The sequence below is a fragment of the Microtus pennsylvanicus genome, chromosome 14 (assembly GCF_037038515.1).
Source record: "Microtus pennsylvanicus isolate mMicPen1 chromosome 14, mMicPen1.hap1, whole genome shotgun sequence".
Lineage (NCBI taxonomy): Eukaryota > Metazoa > Chordata > Mammalia > Rodentia > Cricetidae > Microtus > Microtus pennsylvanicus.
The window spans coordinates 4,987,234-5,006,903 of NC_134592.1; the positions used below are offsets into that span (position 1 = coordinate 4,987,234).

The 19,670-nt window shown below is 44.6% G+C and overlaps 2 protein-coding genes and 1 gene segment (V, D, J or C); 1 reads left to right on the forward strand and 2 right to left on the reverse strand.

Annotated features, from left to right (window-relative positions):
* Tedc1 (tubulin epsilon and delta complex 1) overlaps positions 1-19,670 on the reverse strand; it is a 520,546-nt gene that overhangs the window by 220,372 nt on the left and 280,504 nt on the right. The gene's annotated exons all lie outside the window — the stretch shown is intronic.
* LOC142835324 (Ig mu chain C region-like) overlaps positions 1-19,670 on the forward strand; it is a 248,437-nt gene that overhangs the window by 207,182 nt on the left and 21,585 nt on the right.
* Positions 975-14,020, reverse strand: LOC142835323 (disintegrin and metalloproteinase domain-containing protein 21-like). 5 transcript variants are annotated; one of them, XM_075948831.1, is made up of 3 exons: positions 13,849-14,020; positions 11,167-13,284; positions 975-10,759 (listed from the first exon to the last, which is right to left on the reverse strand). In XM_075948831.1, exon 3 carries the CDS (start codon positions 4,348-4,350, stop codon positions 2,080-2,082), a length of 2,271 nt encoding a protein of 756 aa, XP_075804946.1. In that variant the 5' UTR covers positions 4,351-10,759; positions 11,167-13,284; positions 13,849-14,020; the 3' UTR covers positions 975-2,079. The 5 variants fall into 5 exon arrangements, with proteins under 5 accessions (XP_075804946.1, XP_075804945.1, XP_075804948.1 ...); XM_075948830.1 differs by having other exon boundaries at positions 975-7,046; positions 7,154-10,759; positions 11,167-14,020; XM_075948833.1 differs by lacking the exon at positions 11,167-13,284 and having other exon boundaries at positions 975-7,046; positions 13,737-14,020.

Here is a 19,670-nt window from a genome sequence, read left to right on the forward strand (position 1 = left end):
GATCCTAGAGAAGCTAAATAAGAAGGTGAACCCAAAGAAAAACATATAGGCATCCTCCTGAATATTAACCTTCATCAGGTGATGAAAGGAGACAGAGACCCACATTGGAGCACCAGACTGAAACCCCAAAGTCCAAATCAGGAGCAGAAGGAGAGAGAGCACAAGAAAGGAACTCAGGACCATGAGGGGTGCACCCACACACTGAGACAATGGGGATGTTCTATCGGGAACTCACCAAGGCCAGCTGGCCCGGGTCTGAAAAAGCATGGGATAAAACCAGACTCGCTGAACATAGTGGACAATGAGGACTACTGAGAACTCAAGAACAATGGTAATGGGTTTTTGATCCTACTGCACGTACTGGCTTTGTGGGAGCGTAGGCAGTTTGGATGCTCACCCTTACTAGACCTGGATGGAGGTGGGTGGTCCTTGGACTTCCCACAGGGCAGGGAACCCTGATTGCTCTTTGGGCTGAAGAGGGGGGGAGTTGGTTGGGGGAGGGGGAGGGAAATGGGAGGCAGTGGCGGGGAGGAGGCAGAAATATTTAATAAATAAATAAATAAAACTTAAAAAAAAGAAAAAGTCCTAAGGTGAACTTTCTATGGTCTGGTTTAAACCAATTAATGGGCTTCTTGGCCTCTAGATGGATGAACTTCAGACTCTACCTGCATATGGTGCTCCACATTCACACCAAAAGTCAATCCCATTATCCTCCTTGTGTGGTGATCCAGTGTTAACTTTATGTTGCTAGAACTACCTTTGCTGGGGTTGAGAATCATTAGGAAGAGCAGGAGCATGGTCAGAGCAGCAATCACTATGGCATGTCCCTCATTCCTACAGTAGTGGGGTGTGAGACAACTCCTGTTATTCCAGGAGGGAACCTGGGATGAACAGAGCCAAAGGGAATGAGATAGACTCCAGTCTAACGCTGCAGACAACTTTGCTTTATTTTTGTGTACTTTTGTATGTGGATGCAACAAAGAAGGCAGCGACTCTGGGAAGGTTATTTGACTTCAGAAAAACATGTGAATTCAAGTAAATTTAGCACATACTAAATACTAAAAGAGCAGACCTTTCACTGAAAATGATTGTCTGGAATGTACTACAGATTATATCTCAAGGAACATGAAAGCAAGACAAAAGGCTATATGCAGAGATAGGGTACACTGAAGATGAGTTCCCTTTGCGCAGGGCTCAAAGGGAACTTATAGAGTTGGCACATACTATGATTTTTTTATCTGAGGGCATTAGGGAAAAGGACAGTCAATTTCCATCTTTATTGTCTAGTCTTCTACTATATACTTTTTTTCTTCAACCTGTAAATCACAACAAAATCTTACAAGCAATATAAGAATTAAAATGTAGCTGCATATCCTTCCACCAGACTGGGTTCTCAGCAATGTTCTGTCAGTGGGGCCCTGGAAAGTCTGTTTCGATAAGGTGTGGGCAGTACACTTAGTGAGTCATGGATCTGTGTTAATGGTGATGTTCTAAACATCAGTTCCCTGGCTTCGTATGGCATGATGCTTCTGGGCTCCTATACAACTTCTTCACCTGGATCCCAAGTTTGCCTTGCTCCCTCCATTCCTCTAAGCTCGGCCACTGAAAATCCTATCCACAAGCTGGAGGAGAGAGGACCACTGACAACATGGTGATAAGGAGTGGGAAAGGGTCAGAGCTCAGGAACCACATTTTATAGTACCATCCTAGATACGTTCTTAAACGAGATGTAGACAACTCCCATTAATCCTTAGCCCAAAGACCTAAGTTCAGGACCTAGAGGGTTCCTGGCTCAAGGTCTCCTCTGACCAACAAAGGAGCAAGCTAGGTGCAGTTCCAAACAACTTACCAACATTACAAAAGACACCAATTTGTAATTTTGAAAGATGTATTCCAGTGTGAGCATCAGCAACCTATCAAAGACAGGTGGTATCAGAATTGAACACCTCCTGTGTTCCCAAAAAATAGACCCAGGCTCTTCAGAACTGTGGAATTGAGGTATTGCTTGTCTTCTTTCTGACATTTGTATTTTCTTTTCATTTCTCTTTATTTTACAGGATCCAGGAGGCTAACTCATTTTTACTTTGGCATACTGGGTCCAGGTGTATGATCATGCCCACGAAATAAAGCAGCTTGCAAGTCTTCATACTTGATAATCCTAGTAATTGCTACACGAAAGGCCACCCCAAAGAGGAGTGAGCCTATGAAGACATAAATACGACCAAAGACTATTCGTAAGTATACCACTGGTTCTTGGCTCTGTCTTATCATGCGCATTTTAAGCGGAAGGGGTCCACTGTCTACACTCCCTCCAGGTCCATCTCCTATGCAGTTTGGAGGGTCCCAACCCACATGACAATGGCAGTTCCGATGGTTATTGCATACTCCTCTGAAATTGCACTTTTCTGGGGTGCAGTCGTAATCCAGTTCAGCTAAAGATCCATTGCAAGACCCTCGATCACAGAAATTAGTTTGGGAACAGGGAGTACCATATCTCACACGTCCAACATCTGTTGATTCTGTTGCTCGATGCTCATCGAGCCCAAAACAGGAAAACCCAGAAATAACTGACTGATGGAATGAAACGTGTTCCTGCAAGTGTGGAAGGAAGGTGACATTCGTACACTGCAACCTTCCACACATCTTATCCTTATCAGCACAAGCTCTGAATATGAGGCTTTCTTTTGTTCTTTGACAATGTCCAAATCGATAGCTTTCCTTATTGATGTTATAGCACCTTTTATTTCCTGCGCGGGCACTTACACCGAAGACTTCCTTGCAATGTATATTGCGATCGGTGCAGTTTCCTTTATAGCAATACCCCTCTTCTGAGCATGGTGTTCCATCTTGCAGATAGAAGTCTGTTGGACAAGTGAGTTTACTCCCATTACAGTACTCGGGAAGATCACATATGTTCTGGATACTTCTGCAAAGTGTCCCAGAAGGACTGTAGGTGCAGTTTACACAGCATGGTTCTTTATCACAAATGCTACCTTTTGAAAATTTGCAGTTATTCTGACAGCACGGATTTGCATAACATGCCTTGTTTGAGCCACAGTCACATTCCTCACCTGTATCTATTTTGGAGTTTCCACAAACTCTATAGGTATGTGTTTCATTATAATAAGTAGTAAAGTCCGAGAAAAGACATTCCAACTCACCAGGAGTATTGAGTATTTCGTTTAACTCTGCTATGGAACAATTGCTGAAAGCATCTGTTAGCTGAGGAACCTTGAACATAATGCAGGTCGCTCTTCTCTGGCAAAAACAGTAAGTCTCATCATCAAGACTCACACCTATGTTCCTCGTAACACGATTGGTTACCACCATAGACATAAATATATAAGCTCGGCCATTTTTACCAATAAGGGTTAGGCCATTGGTACTACATACACCACGTGCAATTGGAGTAGCCTTGTCATCGCTGGGGCCCCAATCGTTAATTAAGCTTGATGCATCAGGCCTAAATCTCTGGTAAAAGTTTGACAAATAGTAATTATGAATTACCCCTCCCGGCATTGTGAAGTCATGTCTAAATGGATCTCCGTGGTTATACACAGATAAGAGCATAACATAGTAACGCAAATTAATGTTGGACATAAAAGTGTCCATTAAGCTGATTAGTGAAAACAAATATCTGGATGTCCTTTCAACAGTCCTGGCTATAACATGTACGGAATAGGTGGCTTGAAAATGGCCTTTTATAGCAGCTGGATGTGAAGCGTAGTCTCTACTAGACATTCTGGGAGCCACACTGGAGTTTGGTCTAGATAAAGAGGGGCCTGTGCTCTGGTCCAAGTGCTTCCATTCGTTCTTAGGCCCCACTGCAGCAGAATCAGCTACTATCTGTGAAATAAGGTGCTCAAACCTGTGTGAATCATTGAGGGGTTTGATTTCATAGGCAAGGTCATCCAACATCATGACCCCATCCAGGCCCCCATAGCAAGTATCCAAAGTGACCATCGATTGAGGGATCCCCTCCAGGTAGCCAATATAGTAACAATCTACAGGAAAATAAGGGTAATCCATCTGTAAAGCTCCTTGGTCATCTTGAGTTGTCAGCAGCAAGTGTCTGGGCCAAATAAGTGTCTTTCTTCGCAGGTGGATGATATGTCTCTGGCCCCTAAAACGCAAGCTGTAGGAGAGCCGTCCTGGTGCTTGAAATCCCTTACCATGGTAGATCTGCTTCCGAGGAATGACCACCTCCGATGAGATGTAACGCCAGGTGGGAGGGCCTTGAAAACACTGGCTGGGAACCAGGACCAACACCCAGAGTGCAACCAGCAAGAGTGGGGCCCTGGGGATCGCTGGTCTTTCTACCAGCCTCATGCCCCAGCTCAGAGATAACATCCTGGATGAAGCTAGGCTAAAACTCTCAGTTGTGGCTACTGCCTGGCATGGGAGACACTGGTAGTGGACAAAGGGCTTCTTCAGGCTCCCAGCCCTGCTGGTTACCCAGGCAACTTGAGGAGTTAGGTAACAGTTACTGGGTGTGGCAGGAGTGAGTCAGGAAATGTTAGCTGAGGTTGAGGTGAAATAGGGTCAAAAGCAACATCTACAAGTTCACCTGGGAGAGAAAAGGCAGAAGAAGCCAGAGTGTCTCCTCTGGACAGTCTCAATCCTTTCTGATATTTCCTGACATACAAAATCATGAACACATTTTTAGTCATCTGAATGTATTTGTAACCAATGTTACTCTGGGTCTGTTTCTAGAATTAAAATTTTCTTTTTATTTTGCCTTATATTTCTCACATATAAAGGTGAAGGTAAATACTGTGAATATTAGAATTTTAGCACTGATATTTTTGTTCTCCTAAACACATTTTATTTGAATTTATTGTTAAACTATTTACAAATGGCTTTAACTTTTGGGATATTACTTGAGGGTTTTGTGATTTTCACATGTTGAATTTTCTCAAATACTATATCTTCTGGATGCGGCTCCTGGTTCCAAGCCAGTGTTTTCAAGGCTGCCCCACATGGTGCTATATCTCATGGGAGTCTCAGAATAGTGTCTACAACGGTAAGGGATTTCAACATGACAGTTACAGCTGTAATGTTTCAGAACTATAGAATTTTTAAAAATTCCATCCTGTTGAACACTTTATCTCTGACCCTGTGTTAATTCCAGTTGTTACTCCCCTCCAACCCTTAATATATTTCTTTCCTGACCATTGAAATTTCTTCAAGCATGCAGGCTGATCTGTTTTCAGCAGGGATAGCAGTAGCCACCCTTGGTATAAATGTCTAAGAAGTATGCCACATACTTTCCCCAGGTTTATCATTAGTGCCTTCACATCTATTACTTTTGTAGAAGGAAAAGCAACCTCTGGGTTTCTTCCAAAAAGCTCATTGAGGAAAGTAGGAACAGACTAAAATCACTACAGTGTTCCTGACAAGCCCTGACTCAAAACATGACCAAAATCTGCAGCCACGTAAATAGATTGTACGGCAGCGGGAATCTTATTTATGAGCAAAACATTGGGTTTTAATGATTCACCTCCTCAGCCGGGCGATGGTGGCACACGCCTTTAATCCCAGCCCTCGGGAGGCAGAGGCAGGCGGATCTCTGTGAGTTCGAGACCAGCCTGGTCTACAGAGCTAGTTCCAGGACAGGCTCCAAAGCCACAGAGAAACCCTGTCTCGAAAAACAAAACCAAAAAAAAGGAATGGTTCACCTCCTCTGAAAAGTCTTTATCTCCTCTGCGTGTACGGGGGGGGGGGGGGGGGTCCTCTCTCTACAGGACCACTGGAGTCCTGTAGAGAATTGCACCTTCCCAGCTCACGCATCCAGCAGGAGGCCATAAATAAGCCTCTGCTTCCCCCTGTGGCCACCAACATCACTGCACCTAGTGACACCAGGTGGCTCTTAGCAGAGGGAGGGAGGAAGTGGCTGCCCTGTCATGAATTAGGGTGAAAGGGATCATGTGCTCTATCATTGGTCACAAATTTGGGGACACGGGCTTATACTGCAGTTTGGGAAAGGCTTCTCAAGGCTCATGACCACCTTATCATTACTCTGAGACTCCTCATATCACCAGGCTGGATTCCCAAGTCCTGTGTGGACATATGACCTCAGCGAGCACCAGGGGGAATTACAACTAAAGAGACGAGTGTTGATGGGGTATCTACACAAGTAGGGAGTGCCAGAGCCAGCGTCTCAAGCCACTCCACAGTCCAACTCCAGGCACAACCATGTGGGTTGGTCACAGCACCTTGGAGTCAGATGGCAAAGGCAGATCACATCAACAGACTACAGCGCACAGACTACAGAGCAGATCTCAGATGCCTCCTTGTGACCAGATTCATCTTTGCATGATTTGCCTAGACAGACCCAGAGAATTGGCTCCTACCCAGCCAAGTGGGCTCTCAGGTGCAGGTGACAAAAAACAGGCAGAGAAAGATGAGAGGTGAGAGAAGGGAGAAGGACAGAGACAGGAAATATTAAATCTTTACACAGTTCTGTCCCAATCCCCGACCTCTGATACCCACAAAACAAGTGTTCAAATATCACAATGTGGGGTGGGGCATAGATAAATGCAATTACTGGTGAAAATAAAGGGACTGAGGTCTGGAGTTTTCAAGATGGCTTCAAACACTCAGTACTGACCCAACCCTATCACTGTTCCATTTCCAGCTTTTGATGAACATGTCCTTGTGGCATTCAAAGACAGCAGGCTCCTTACCCAGTCTGTTTAGAAAGAGCCTCACCATTTGTGCTCCTCATGTGCCTCTGTCCCACGTAGACTCTAGTCTTCCAGATCCTCATGTCTTCTCAGTGATTCTGGCCCTGTCTGCTCCGTAGCCACAAACCCCCACCCGTAATGGGATCTCTGTTGACCCCTGGTCCCAAATCAATCTGCCTTAAGCAGGTGTTTTGATAGTTTTTCCTCTGTTTCCATACTATAGAAGGGAGTGGGCAAGCAGGAGCTGAGGCATGTCATATCACTCCAAGTACCTTCTCAGTCTCTAACAATATGCCCCCTTGTTTCCAACACTGCAGCCTCAAGAATCTTCAATTCACTCCTCAAACATGGCCGCTTGAGCTGAAATTAAATTAGTTAATTATTCCCAACAAGCCAATACACAACTAACATTTCCCAGCTATTCCCATGGAAGCACTGGTGCATCCCCTACTCTAAGCTTGGCTTACCAGGGCACCTCTGAGATTTCAGCAGTTGTCTTGTTTTTCAACCTGAAAAATCTCCAGCTGCTTAACAGAAAGGCAGAAATATGCAGAACCTTCTGGAAGAGCAGCTCTTGACTGAGTTCAGCAGGGCAGCTTAGGTACTCAGCTTCCTCTGGGCCCAGTTTCTGGCAGTTGCACTGGTCAGGCCTGGTGCTGTGCCCACTTAGCACTCCCACAGTGCCCACCCAGTCCAGAGCTGATAGAAGAGGCAGCAAGAACCTCTAGGCAGACAATGCAAGAGCTGCCTGCACCAGCGAGGTTCTCATTACACTGCAGTCCCATGGTCCAACCACTTTGTACCGGGTCTCCTCACAGCAGACCACAACCAATGCAGTTGTCAACCCTCAGGCAAGTCCCTCCTCAGCAATGCCAGTAGAACACATGCCTCTTGCCCCCACGCATTCCAACTCTCAAAAACAAACTCCCTCAAAGCTCCTTCACAGACACAACCAGATTACACAAAGCTTCCAGCAAAATGAAGCTAGCCCTATGCCACTTCCCAGGACATCCAAGCTACTGAAACCTACCTGTCAAGTCAGAGAACTGACCACCCAGATAATATTTATGCCTACTCATGAGGCATCTGTAGAAGAGGCTTTCTGGGATGTATTCTCACCTGAAGCATCTATATTTCCTAAGTCTTAGGAGCATCTTTATGGACATCATACTCCCCTTCACAATGCCACATCAGGAGAGGAGATCTGTGTCCCTTGCTCTCCACAAGAGGTCAGAATCCTGATGTCAACCATTACAATCCCCCAGAACTACTTTTAAACAGTAGTCATGGAATCCTCACTGTGGGAAAATGTAGGGCTAGGCTACAATACATCCAAGCATCTGTGAAGGCCTCAAGTCTTCAAGGAAACAAAATCAATCACCAGAAAAAGTAGATTCTGAAACAAGGCTTCTGCGCCACTTGTAGCCTAGACAGTCACTCACTAGTCCTGGGTAGGGAAAGCACTGAGAACGGCCCTTCTGCAGAGATAGAGAAGGTGAGCAGTCACTCACACCCAGACAGGGCTTCCTGACTGCCCTAAGCCTGTCTTGGGAACAGTAGCAATGGTCTCCAAATTTCCCATGTCCCATGAGGGCAGTGGGGCCCCGGCTGGAAGGAAAGCCCATGGAGCACAGGTGGGAAGCAGGTGAGTCAGTACGCTAAGCAGACTTCCAACCTATGCCCAGGGCCAGAAATGAAAGCCTTTCCAGAGACACCAGGACCCATCATTCCTGGTTGTTCCTAGCATCAGTTTCACAGGGGCCATTCCTACTCAGACCTTAAAAGGAGATGTGTGGTCACCAGGCCCACAATTGGGGAAGAGAACTGAAAGCTGACACCTCTGTGTTCACTTTGCCTGTGTTACCCCTGATGCCTCAGGTCCAAGCTGAGGATCTATACACAGCCACAGGGTAACTGCCACTATTAAATACCAGACTGGAGAGGAGGGAGCAACACCTTTAAGGACATTTTGGGAATATGGAATCTGAAAGATAGCACGTAGGACCAAATTAAGATGGAGAGAGACACGAAATCCACAACCCAGGCATTAGTAAGAAAACCCCATCCAAGAGCCCTGGAAGACACCAAAGTCAGGAGCCAACCAGGATCCCACTGGAGAGCTCTGAGTCCTTCATCTCTGAATCAGAACACATCAGAAGCAACAGCATCTCTACACAGATGTGTCCCTAAGCAAAGCCATGTACCCAAAGACAACACTAGTGATGCAGGACTTTGTGGTGAGTGTGTCACAGCAGGAGTATTGCAAAAAAGAAAGAGAGAGAGAGAGAGAGAGAGAGAGAGAGAGAGAGAGAGAGAGAGAGAGAGAGAGAAAGAGAGAGAGAGAGAGAGATTAGGCTCTCTGCTTACACAGTGGCACAGACTCTGATCCCTGTAAACCACTGTAGGGCTGGGTACTTGAGTACCATCTGCCAAGCAAGTTGTGAAAATAGACTCTGACCTGAGATCCCTCATAAAGGGGAATATAGAAAGATAGGACAAAGAGCATAATTCATTGCAACGGAAAAGGAAAAGCTGTAGATCACTCCAACTTACAAACGAGGGGAAGGGAAGCAAACCACACTGGGTTTTCACATAGTGTAGGAATAGCAGGGGACTCTGCAGGTTATCCAGCAGGTGGCGCCCAGTACATGAGTGGAGAGTGTATACACTTTTGTCTACAACCCACCTTGCATTTATATTATCAATGTAGCACTTGCCACCGAACCTAGCTTAACATTGTGTTGCTATCCCCCAAGCCAAGGGCCAGGTGTCTGCCAGGAGAATGCTCAAGTAGTAGACCACATTCTCAGTCCTACCTCAACACGATACAACAGTAATTTCAAGTTAATGTGGACATCACTACACAGAATTTGTGAGGGTGGCCTGAAAGGCAGAACTGCACCAGTTGTCCAGAATGTAGAGCTCAGAAGCAGCCAGCAGAACTTGTCTGACTAGAGAGCAGGACAGCTGGCCAAGAACTAGCAGGCATTGTTACTGTGCACACTGGAACCTCTCCTCCATCAGCAATGGAGCCCTAAGTGCACCTGCATAATAGTTACACAGCAGCATATCTGCAGCAGCCTCCAACAGAAACAGACAAATGCCCCTCCATGGAAGAACAAAGTCTGACACATTTGCTCGTGGGAAGCATAAAGAAGGCTTATGAGGGTAGAGCATCACACAGAGCAACACACTGGGATCAGCTTCATGCTGAGAAGGAACAAGGGAAAACAGAAAAATAAGTTCTTTCCATAGGATTCCCTCTCACTCACCCCTGACAATCCTAATGAGCAAAGTCTGAACACTCTGTTGAGGAGAGAAAGGAAAGCCTGTGCCCTGTGTTCCAGGGTCAGGTCCCTGCTGTCAGGCAGTGGGAAATACCAGGGTGACCCCCAGGAACAGAGGGTGACTAGGCAGGAGACCATTAGGGAAGAACTGTCATGACATCACATCAGTGCTGTGAAGGGAAGAATAAGAACTTGTAAGAGCAGACAGGGGCCGAAGGGCAGCAGATGCGCCACACAGGCAGACAGGGAGACAACGGGTCTGTAAAGCACAAAGTCTGGATTCTCTTGACATTGCTTGCAGCATCTGCCCTTTCTCTGCCCACATGTCAGGGTCTCAAGACATCATCACCATCTCCTCCAGGGGACAAGGCAGCATGTCAGTCATGAAGCCACTCAGAGACAGGTTTTTCCAGAAGTCCCTGTCATCTCTCCATCAGCAGCCTCCCCAGCACCATCCAGGAAGGATCGCATTGAGAGACTAAGTGATGTAGGAAGATACATCTGTGGCAGCACCAGGCCCTGCTTCCCAAGACTTCCTGCAGAGATACAATCACAGGACAGCAGGCTAGACTTCTGCTCTAGATGTCCCTTGAGTCTGCACTGCTGCCTGTGCTGCCACTGGACGCTAGTCCTGCAGATACCAAGGCCCTTCCACAGGCAGGGCTTTTTGTGAAGGGATCTTCTACTGTGTTACTACGGTAGCTACCACAGTGGTATAGCCAGCAGCAAAAACCCACTGGGAACCTATGGGCCCCAGCAGAGTCGTCAGCTCCAAAAACAGTGGACCTAGAGGAGCAGACACCTCAGAGTCAGTTTCTGATTCTGAACCACTGAGTCCCAGTGATTGATGGTAGCCCCCACATGGCATTTCTCACAAAACACAGAGTTCTCAAAGTACCCTATTATCTGCTCCCAACATCCCCTCTCTCAGAAGCCAGGGATTCCACCAGAAGCCACTTAGTTCTTCACCTGAACCAATATCCCCTTCCTATAGGAAGAGCTCTAGAGATCTTTCTGTAATACTTGGAAACATTCCAAACTAGGGTCAGACAGCCTTAAACAAATAGCCAGAAACCTTGATTTGGAAATCCTGATCTGGCACTCACAAGAGAAAGTACCTGCACCACAGTCTCATCGGGGGGGGGGGGTCACCAGGCACTTGGGAACTACAGGGTACGTGTGCTTGTTTTTACCTGGACCGTTGCAAGACTAATGGGAGCAGGTTCCTGAAGCTGGGACTGACTTCTGCATAGGAGCCTGTGGCCGTACAAAGGGCAGAAGGATCTCTCGGACTACTGATCTCCCAATAAAGGTCCTGTGCCCCACTCTTGGACCATCAGAGATCTGTTAAGGAATGAAATGCCTGAGGCTCCACACCCAGAGGCCCCGCCTTATCCTATTCTGTGGTGGGACTGCCCACTCTGAACTTGTCCTGCCTATGGCTACAGAAGACCAGGGAGACCATGCCAAAATCTCTCCCTCTGGCTCCTGATGGGAACTTGATTGGCCACTTTGGTTCCTTGGGAGATTACTACTTCTCTCCACGGATCCCTGTCCTGAGAAGCCCCTTGTAGAGCCCAGCACATACTCGTTGCCCCCTCTCCTTTCCCTTCATCTCTCCAGCCATAGAAGCACAGAAAAGGTGGGTTGAGCATGCACATCTGGACCATGAGGTGTGAGGTTGCGTCACTGTAAAGCTATAGTGTGTTTCTCACTAGGGCACTAATACCAACAGGTCCTGTATTTTCGCTGAACTGACCCCCAGGGCCTATGAACCATCCTGTCATTCCTCCAAATATGGCCCAGTGCTGACCACAGGACATCTCCCTGCCACATATCCCATCTGTCCTAGAGCCACAGGGCAGCTATGGGCAGAAAGCCATTACAGGAAGTGCAGAGGGCCCCTGGAGAGGTTTCAGACAAATGAACCATCACAATATGACAGGAGGAGAATTCTGTGTGAGCCTCCTTCTCTATGAATACCTTCCACATGGTTCAGATCAGTTCCAAAAGCCCTGGATCCCTTAACTACACTGGCTAGCCAGGAAGGATATGTGGGACCCTAAGCTGGGCCAGGGGTCTCAGCTTTGAGCCTATACAGCCACAGCAAGTAAGGGTTGATAGCCCCAGGCTCTGGTGTAACCATACTGTTAGTGCATCTATAAGAGTACCCATGGCATGATCAGACAGCTGGCCTCTATAGTGCCCCCACCTAACATGATACAACCCCACACAGAGACAGAGCCATTGTGCAGATCAGGAAACTTTGATCTTTGCAGAGAAGAACTCAGGGTTGAAGGATTCACACTATAAGGTAAAATAGACGCCAGGGGACACTGAATCCTACCAAAGTGAAGGAGCCGCAAGCCAAGAAGTTTCTGCTAGAGTCTTTACCATGGAGAGTTTGGGGAACTTGGCTCCACAGTGACACTCAGAGAGCCAGAAAAACACCTAGGCTTTCCTAGATGAACGAGGCTATCCAGGTAAGCAGATACCTCCTGGAGGCCTCAACACCTCACTCTCAATTCTAAGAGGACAGGAACAATCCAAGTAGGGACACGAGCCAAGATATACATACATACATACATACATACATACATACATACATACATACACACATACAATACATACACATACACACATACATGCACACATACAATACATACACATACACACATACATGCACACACAAAAAAAACCATATCACAACTGGAAAGGGAACCCTCTAGCCGTGCCCTCTCATGCTATCCCTCCCATAGTAGAGGACTAAGGACATCTCCTATCAATGTTACCCCCGGGGGACCCTGCTATGAAGACGCCTGGAAGCAGTCAACAGTGGAGGGAATTTGTGCCAGCCTGAGGCACTGTGGTTACTATAGTGGATATACACACAGTGTCACACATCACACATAAAACTTGCCCCAAGGACCCATTGCTCAGGTTGTGACACAAGCTCTGCCCACAGGTGAAACCCATCATGTCCACTGCTCATCAAGAAGGCTCTGAGGCCCTGAGAGGACTTTGAACAAGTTAGTATCACAGCGGGTATGACTGGAACTACCACTCTAAGAAAAGCAGTGGCCAGAACTCAGCCCGCGGATCCAGACTCTGCCTGGCTATGTGCTAAGCCCAACCACTTACCTGCCCTTGAGTGTCTGCATTCCTTGGTAACTTGGGGTTAGTAATCCTTACTCTGTCATCTTATTTCAGGATTCTCCATCAAAGCTCAACTTTCAGGGGAGATGCTACAGGCACACAGGATCAGCGGGCTCCTGCCACCATGATGCGGGCAGGTGACTCCAGGTGTGAGCCTGTAACGTGCAGTAAAGCCTTCAAGAGCAACAGACAGCCCACAGTCCCTGGGACACCATGACACCAAGGACCCAAACTGCCATCTGCTCCACATTGATAGCAACAAAAGCTCTACCTGGTCTGTCCTCCAGTCGGATCTAGAGGGGAAGCTCACAGCAATAGGCATGAGAATCAGTCCTATGGTGTCAGTACCAATCAGAAATCTTTTCAGAAAGGCTATATGAGTAGCTTTTCAGCAAGTGGCGGTCAAGGTGACGTCAGATCCATGGCTGGCACAAAGGCCCATACTGAAAGAATGCTGCAAAAATACCTGTGCCCCTTTGGACAGTGTACCCAGCCACTGTCATCCCCAAGGAAAGATTCTTCATTAGGTTCCACAATATAGTATACTCCACCTCATACCCACCTGGGACCCATTCACTGCAGACATTTGGAACCTGGCATAGCTCACCTCCAGACTTGTTTATAAGTCTACAATCCACCCAGTCAGTAAGCCTGAGTCCATCCCAGGAAGGTCTGGATCCTCCAACTATCACTGGTGACTCTGAGGATCTCTCATCTACCTCCAGCCATGGGCTCCTTATCCAGCAATGATCCCAGAAGATCTACTAGACTACAGCATCCAGTGTGTAGAGGTGCTACACACTCACAAACTTACACACCAGATGGGAGAGGAAGTGAGAGGAGAGAAAGAGAAAGAGGGGGGAGTAAGAAAGTCAAAACCAGCAATGATATACAAATTCAGAAATCCTCCCTGGAGTGGTAAGAGTCTCTTTTGTATACCAGTGAGATGGCTATTCTTGCATGCTTCCTGCCCATCCTTCTCCCTTGAGCTTTAAGAAGGCTGGAGGTGTTCTAACAGTGTCAGTATAACCTTGCAACTGCCCTACAAGGCCACCCCAAACATGGTCCTCCTGGAGTCTTCTGTTTGGTGGTTCTCCACTCCTCTGAAACCACATACATCCTTCCTTCCTTCCTTCCTTCTCTCCAGTCAAGACCCAGAGCTCTCCGTGCCATACTCAACCCCTGCTTGTACCAAGTCCCCTTTAGAGTTAAAAGGCAGTACCTTCTCTCACACTGCTCACCCTGATCTACAAGGGAGAAGCTACCAGAGGTTCCAGAAATTTCCTTGATGCCCAAAAGAAAATGATCCCAAACAATCACTGAAGCATGATTTATAAAAACTCAGGGACAAAAATTGGGGTTCAACCTGAAGACCAGAAAAGGTAAAGAAGCCAGACACTGGCTCTTACCTCATCCTCAGTCCGAAAATGGTGGACCAGTCTCCAGAAAGCTCAGAAAGAGATCATGACTGTGAGCTGTCTCCTCCTGTTTATAATCCTTTCTAGGGCTGGGATTTCTAACTGTCTGGTTACTATGGCAACTAGTGTGGCTACTAGTATTAAAGGTACATGGTTCTACTGTCAGCTTTGTTTTTATTTTTCATTTTTTATTATTATTTTATCTTATTACTTTAAAAATAGCAATCCAAATTTCCACTCCCCTCCACTTCTTCTCCTACATACGCTCCCCCCACCTCCTTCCAGTCATAAGAGAGGGCAAGGTACTCTGCCCTGTGGAAAGTCGAAAGCCCATCCCACTACATCTAGGTTGAGCAAGGTATACATCCAAAGAGAATATGATCCCAAAAACCCAGTACATGAAGTAGAGACAAATCCCAGTGCCACTGTCATTGGCCCCTCAGTCTGCCCCAACTGTGAGCCACATTCAAAGGGACTAGTTTGATCCCATGCTCATTCACTCACTCCCAGTCCAGTTGGAGTTGGTGAGCTCCTATTAGCTCAGGCTCAGTGGGTGAGCCCCTCATGGTCTTGACCTCCTTGCTCATATTCTCATTCCTTCTACTCTTCAACTGGACCTTGAGAGTTCAGTCCAGTGCTCCTATGTAGGTCCCTGCCTCTGTTTCATCTGTTGTTGGACAAAGGTTCTATGGTGGTATTTAAGATAATCATTAGTCTGACTACAGGGCAAGGCCAATTCAGACACCCTCTACTCTATTGCTTAGGGTCTTAGCTGGGGTCATCCTTGTGCATTCCTGGGAATTTTTCTAGAGCCAGGTTTCTTGCTAACCCCATAATGACTCCCTCAATCAGGATATCTCTTTCCTTGCTCTCATATCTGTCCTTCCTCCATTTCTACTATCCCATTCCCTCTTCTCCCCAACTCTCCTTCTCCCCTTTTCTTTCCCTTACCCCTTCTTTCTACCACCCGCCCCCATGTTCCAAATTATGTCAGGCAGTCTTGTCTGTTTTCAGTTTCCAGGTGGTCTATTTATGCTTTTCTTTGGGTTCACCTTATTACTTAGCTTTTCTAGGATAATGAAAGATAGGCTCAATGTTCTTTGTTATGGCTAGTATCCACTTATGAGTGAGTACATACCATATTCATTTTGGGGGGTCTGGGTTACCTCACTCAGGATAGTGTTTTCTAATTTCATCCATTTGCATGCAAAATTCAATATGCCATTGTTTTTTACTGCTGATCTGTAGATGTGCCACACTTTCTTTATTCATTCTTCAGTGGAGAGGCATCTAGGTAGTTTCCAGGTTCTGACTATTACAAATAATACTGCTATGAACATAGTTGAACTTGTATAGTATAATAGAGCATCTTTTGGGTATATGCCCAAGAGTGGTATTGCAGGATCCTGAAATAGGTTGATTGACAATTTTCTGAGAAACCACCACACTGATTTCCAAAGTGGTTGCACAAGTTTGCATTCCCACCAGCAATGGATGAGTGTTTTCCTTACTTCACATCCTCTCCATCATAAGCTATCATTAGTGTTTATGATCTTAGCCATTCTGACAGGTGTAAGATGGTATCTCAGAGTTGATTTGATTTGTATTTCCCTGATAGATAAGGAAGTTGAACATGTCCTTAAGTATCTTTTGACCATTTGAAATTCTCCTGTTGATAATTCTCTGTTTAGTTCAGTACACCATTTTTTGATTGGGTTATTTAGAATTTTAATGTCTAATTTCTTGAGTTCTATATGTATTATTTTGGAGATCAGTCCATTGTCTGATGTGAGGTTAATGAAGATCTTTTCCCATTCAGTAGGCTGCCTTTTTGTCTTATTGACCGTGTCCTTTGCTTTACATAAGCTTCTCAGTTTCAGGAGGTCCCATTTATTTATTGTTGTTCTTATTGTCTGTGTTACTGGGGTTATATTTAGGAAGTGGTCTCCTGTGCCCATGCATTGAAAGCTACTTCCCACTTTCTCTTCTATCAGGTTCCGTGTGGTCAGATTTATATTGAGGTCTTTAATACATTAGGACCTGAGTTTTATGCATGGCAATAGATATGGATCTATTTTCATTCTTCTACAGGTTGATATCCAGTTATTTCAGCACCATTTGTTGAAGATGCTTTATTTTTTCCATTGTATAATTTTAGCTTCTTTGTGAAAAATCAGGTGTTTATAGGTATCTGGGTCTTCAATTCAATTCAGTTGGTCAATGTCTCTGTTTTTAGGCCAATATCAAGCTATTTTGATTACTGTAGCTCTGTAATAGAACTTGATGTCAGGGATGGTAATGTCTCTGGAAGTTTCTTTATTGAACAGGATTATTTTTGGCTATCCTGGGTTTTTTGTTTTTCCATATAAAGTTGATATTGTTCTTTCAAAGTCTGTGAAAAATCTTGTTGGGACTTGGATGTGGATTGTAGTGAATCTGTAGATTGCTTTTGGTAGGACTGCCATTTTTACTATGTTGATCCTACCTGTCCAAGAGCATGGGAGATAGTTCTATTTTCTGGTATCTTCTTCAATTTCTTTCTTCAAAGACTTAAAGTTCTTGTCAAATAGGTCTTTCACTTCCTTGGTAAGTGCTAACCCAAGATATTTTATGTTATTTGTGGCTATTGTGAAAGGTGGTGTTTCTCTGATTTCCATCCCAGCTTCTTTATCCTTTGTGTATAGGAGGGCTACTGATTTTTTTTTTTGTAGTTGATCTTGTAACCTGTACCATCACTAAAGTTATTTATCAGCTGTAGGAGTTCTCAGGTAGAGTTTTTGGGATCAGTTATGTACCCTATCATATCATCTGCAAATAATGAAAGTTTGACTTCTTTCTTTCCACTTTGAATCCTCTTGATCTTCTTATGTAGTCTTATTGCTATTGCTAGAACTTCAAGCACTATGTTGAAGAGATATGGAGAGAGTGGATAGCCTTGTCTTGTTCCTGATTTTAGTGGAATTGCTTTGAGTTTTTCTCCATTTAATTTGATGCTAGCTGTTGGATTTTTGTATATTGCTTTTATATTTAAATATAATCCTTGTATTCATAATCTCTCCAAGGCCTTTATCATGAAGGGGTGTTGAATTTTGTCAAACACTTTTTCAACATCTAATGAAATGATCATATGGTTTTTATCTTTCAGTTTATTTATATGATGGATTACATTGATAGTTTTGCGTATGTTGAACCAGCCCTGCATCCCTGGGATGAAGCCTACTTGATCATAATGGATAATTTTTCTAATGTGTTCTTGGATTCGGTTTGCCAGTATTTTATTGAGAATTTTTGCGTCAATGTTCATGAGTGAGCGTAGTCTGTAATTCTCTTTCTTGGTTGAGTCTTTGTGCAGTTTTGGTGTCAGGGTAACTTTAGCCTCACAAAAAGAGTTTGGTAATAACCCTTCTGTTTCTATTATGTGGAACACATTAAGGAGTATAGGTATTAGCTCTTCTTGGAAGTTTTGGTAGAATTCTACACTAAAACCATCCTGCCCAAGCTTTTTTTGTTGGGGGGTTTTTGATGACAGCTATTTTCTTGCAGCTTATAGATCTATTTAAATTGCTCACCTGATCTTAATTTAATTCTGGTATATGGTACCTATCTAAAGAAATTTTTTCATTTCTTTTAAATTTTCCAATTTTGTGCAGTATAGGTTTTTGTAGGAAGATGTAATGATTATCTGAATTTCCTCAGTGTCTGTTATGTCACCCTTTTCATTTCTGACTTTGTTAGTTTGGATGCTCTCTCTCCTCTCTCTGCCTTTTGATTAGTTTGGATAAGGATTTGTCAATTTTGTTGATTTTCTCAAAGAACCAGTTCTTTGTTTTATTGAATCTTTGTACTGTTTGCTGTGTTTCTATTTTGTTGATTTCAGCCCTCAGTTTGATTATTTCCAGTCTTCTGCTTTTCCTTCGTGAGCCTGCTTCTTTTTTTTTCCTAGAGCTTTCAGGTGTGCCGTTAAGTTGCTAATGTGAGCTCTCTCCATTTTCTTTATGTGGGCACTTAGTGCTATGAACTTTACTCTTAGCGCTACTTTCATAGTGTCCCATAGATTTGGATATGTTGTGCCTTCATTTTCATTGAATTCAAGAAAGACTTTAATTTCTTTCTTTATTTCTTCCTTGACCCAAGGGTGGTCAGTAGTTGACTATTCAGTTTCCATGAGTTTGTAGGCTTTCTGGGGGTAGTATTGTTGCTAAATTCTAACTTTACTCCATGGTGATCTGATAAGACGCAGGAGGTTACTCCAATTTTTTTTTGTATCTGTGGATGTTTGCTTTGTTACCAAGTATGTCATCACTTTTAGAGAAGGTTCCATGAGGTGCTGAGAAGAAGGTATATTCTTTCCTATTTGGGTGGAAGGTTCTATAGATGTATGTTAAGTCCATTTGATTCATGACATCTATTAGATTCATAACATCATGTTTGATTCATGACATTCTCTTTTTTCTCTGTTAAGTTTCTGTATGGTTGACCTGTCCATTGTTGAGAGAGGAGTGTGGAAATCTCTTACTATTAATGTGTGGCACTTAATGTGTGATTTAAATTTCAGCAAGGTTTCTTTTACATATGTGTCTGCTTTTATATTAGGGACATAGATATTCAGGATTGAGACTTCATCTTGATTAATTGTTCCTGTTAAGAGTATAAAGTGTCCTTCTCCATCTCTTCTGATTGATTTTAGTCTGAAATCAATTTTGTTAGATATTAGTTTAGCCACACCCACTTGTTTCTTAGGTTCATTTGATTGGAAAACCTTCTCCCAACTCTTTACTTTGAGGTAGTGTCTGTCTTTGAGGATAAGGTGTGTTTCTTGTAAACAGCAGAATGCTGGACCCTGTTTTAGTATCCATTCTCTTAACCTGTGTCTTTTTTTCCGTTTATTTATTTATTAAAGATTTCTGTCTCTTCCCCGCCACCTCCTCCCATTTCCCTCCCCCTCCCCCAATCAAGTTCCCCTCCCTTGTCAGCCAATAGAGCTATCAGGCGATGAAAGGAGACAGAGACAGAGACCCAATTTGGAGCACCGGACAGAAATATCAAGGTCCAAATCAGGAGCAGAAGGAGAGAGAGTACGAGCATGGAACTCAGGACCGCGAGGGGTGCACCCACACACTGAG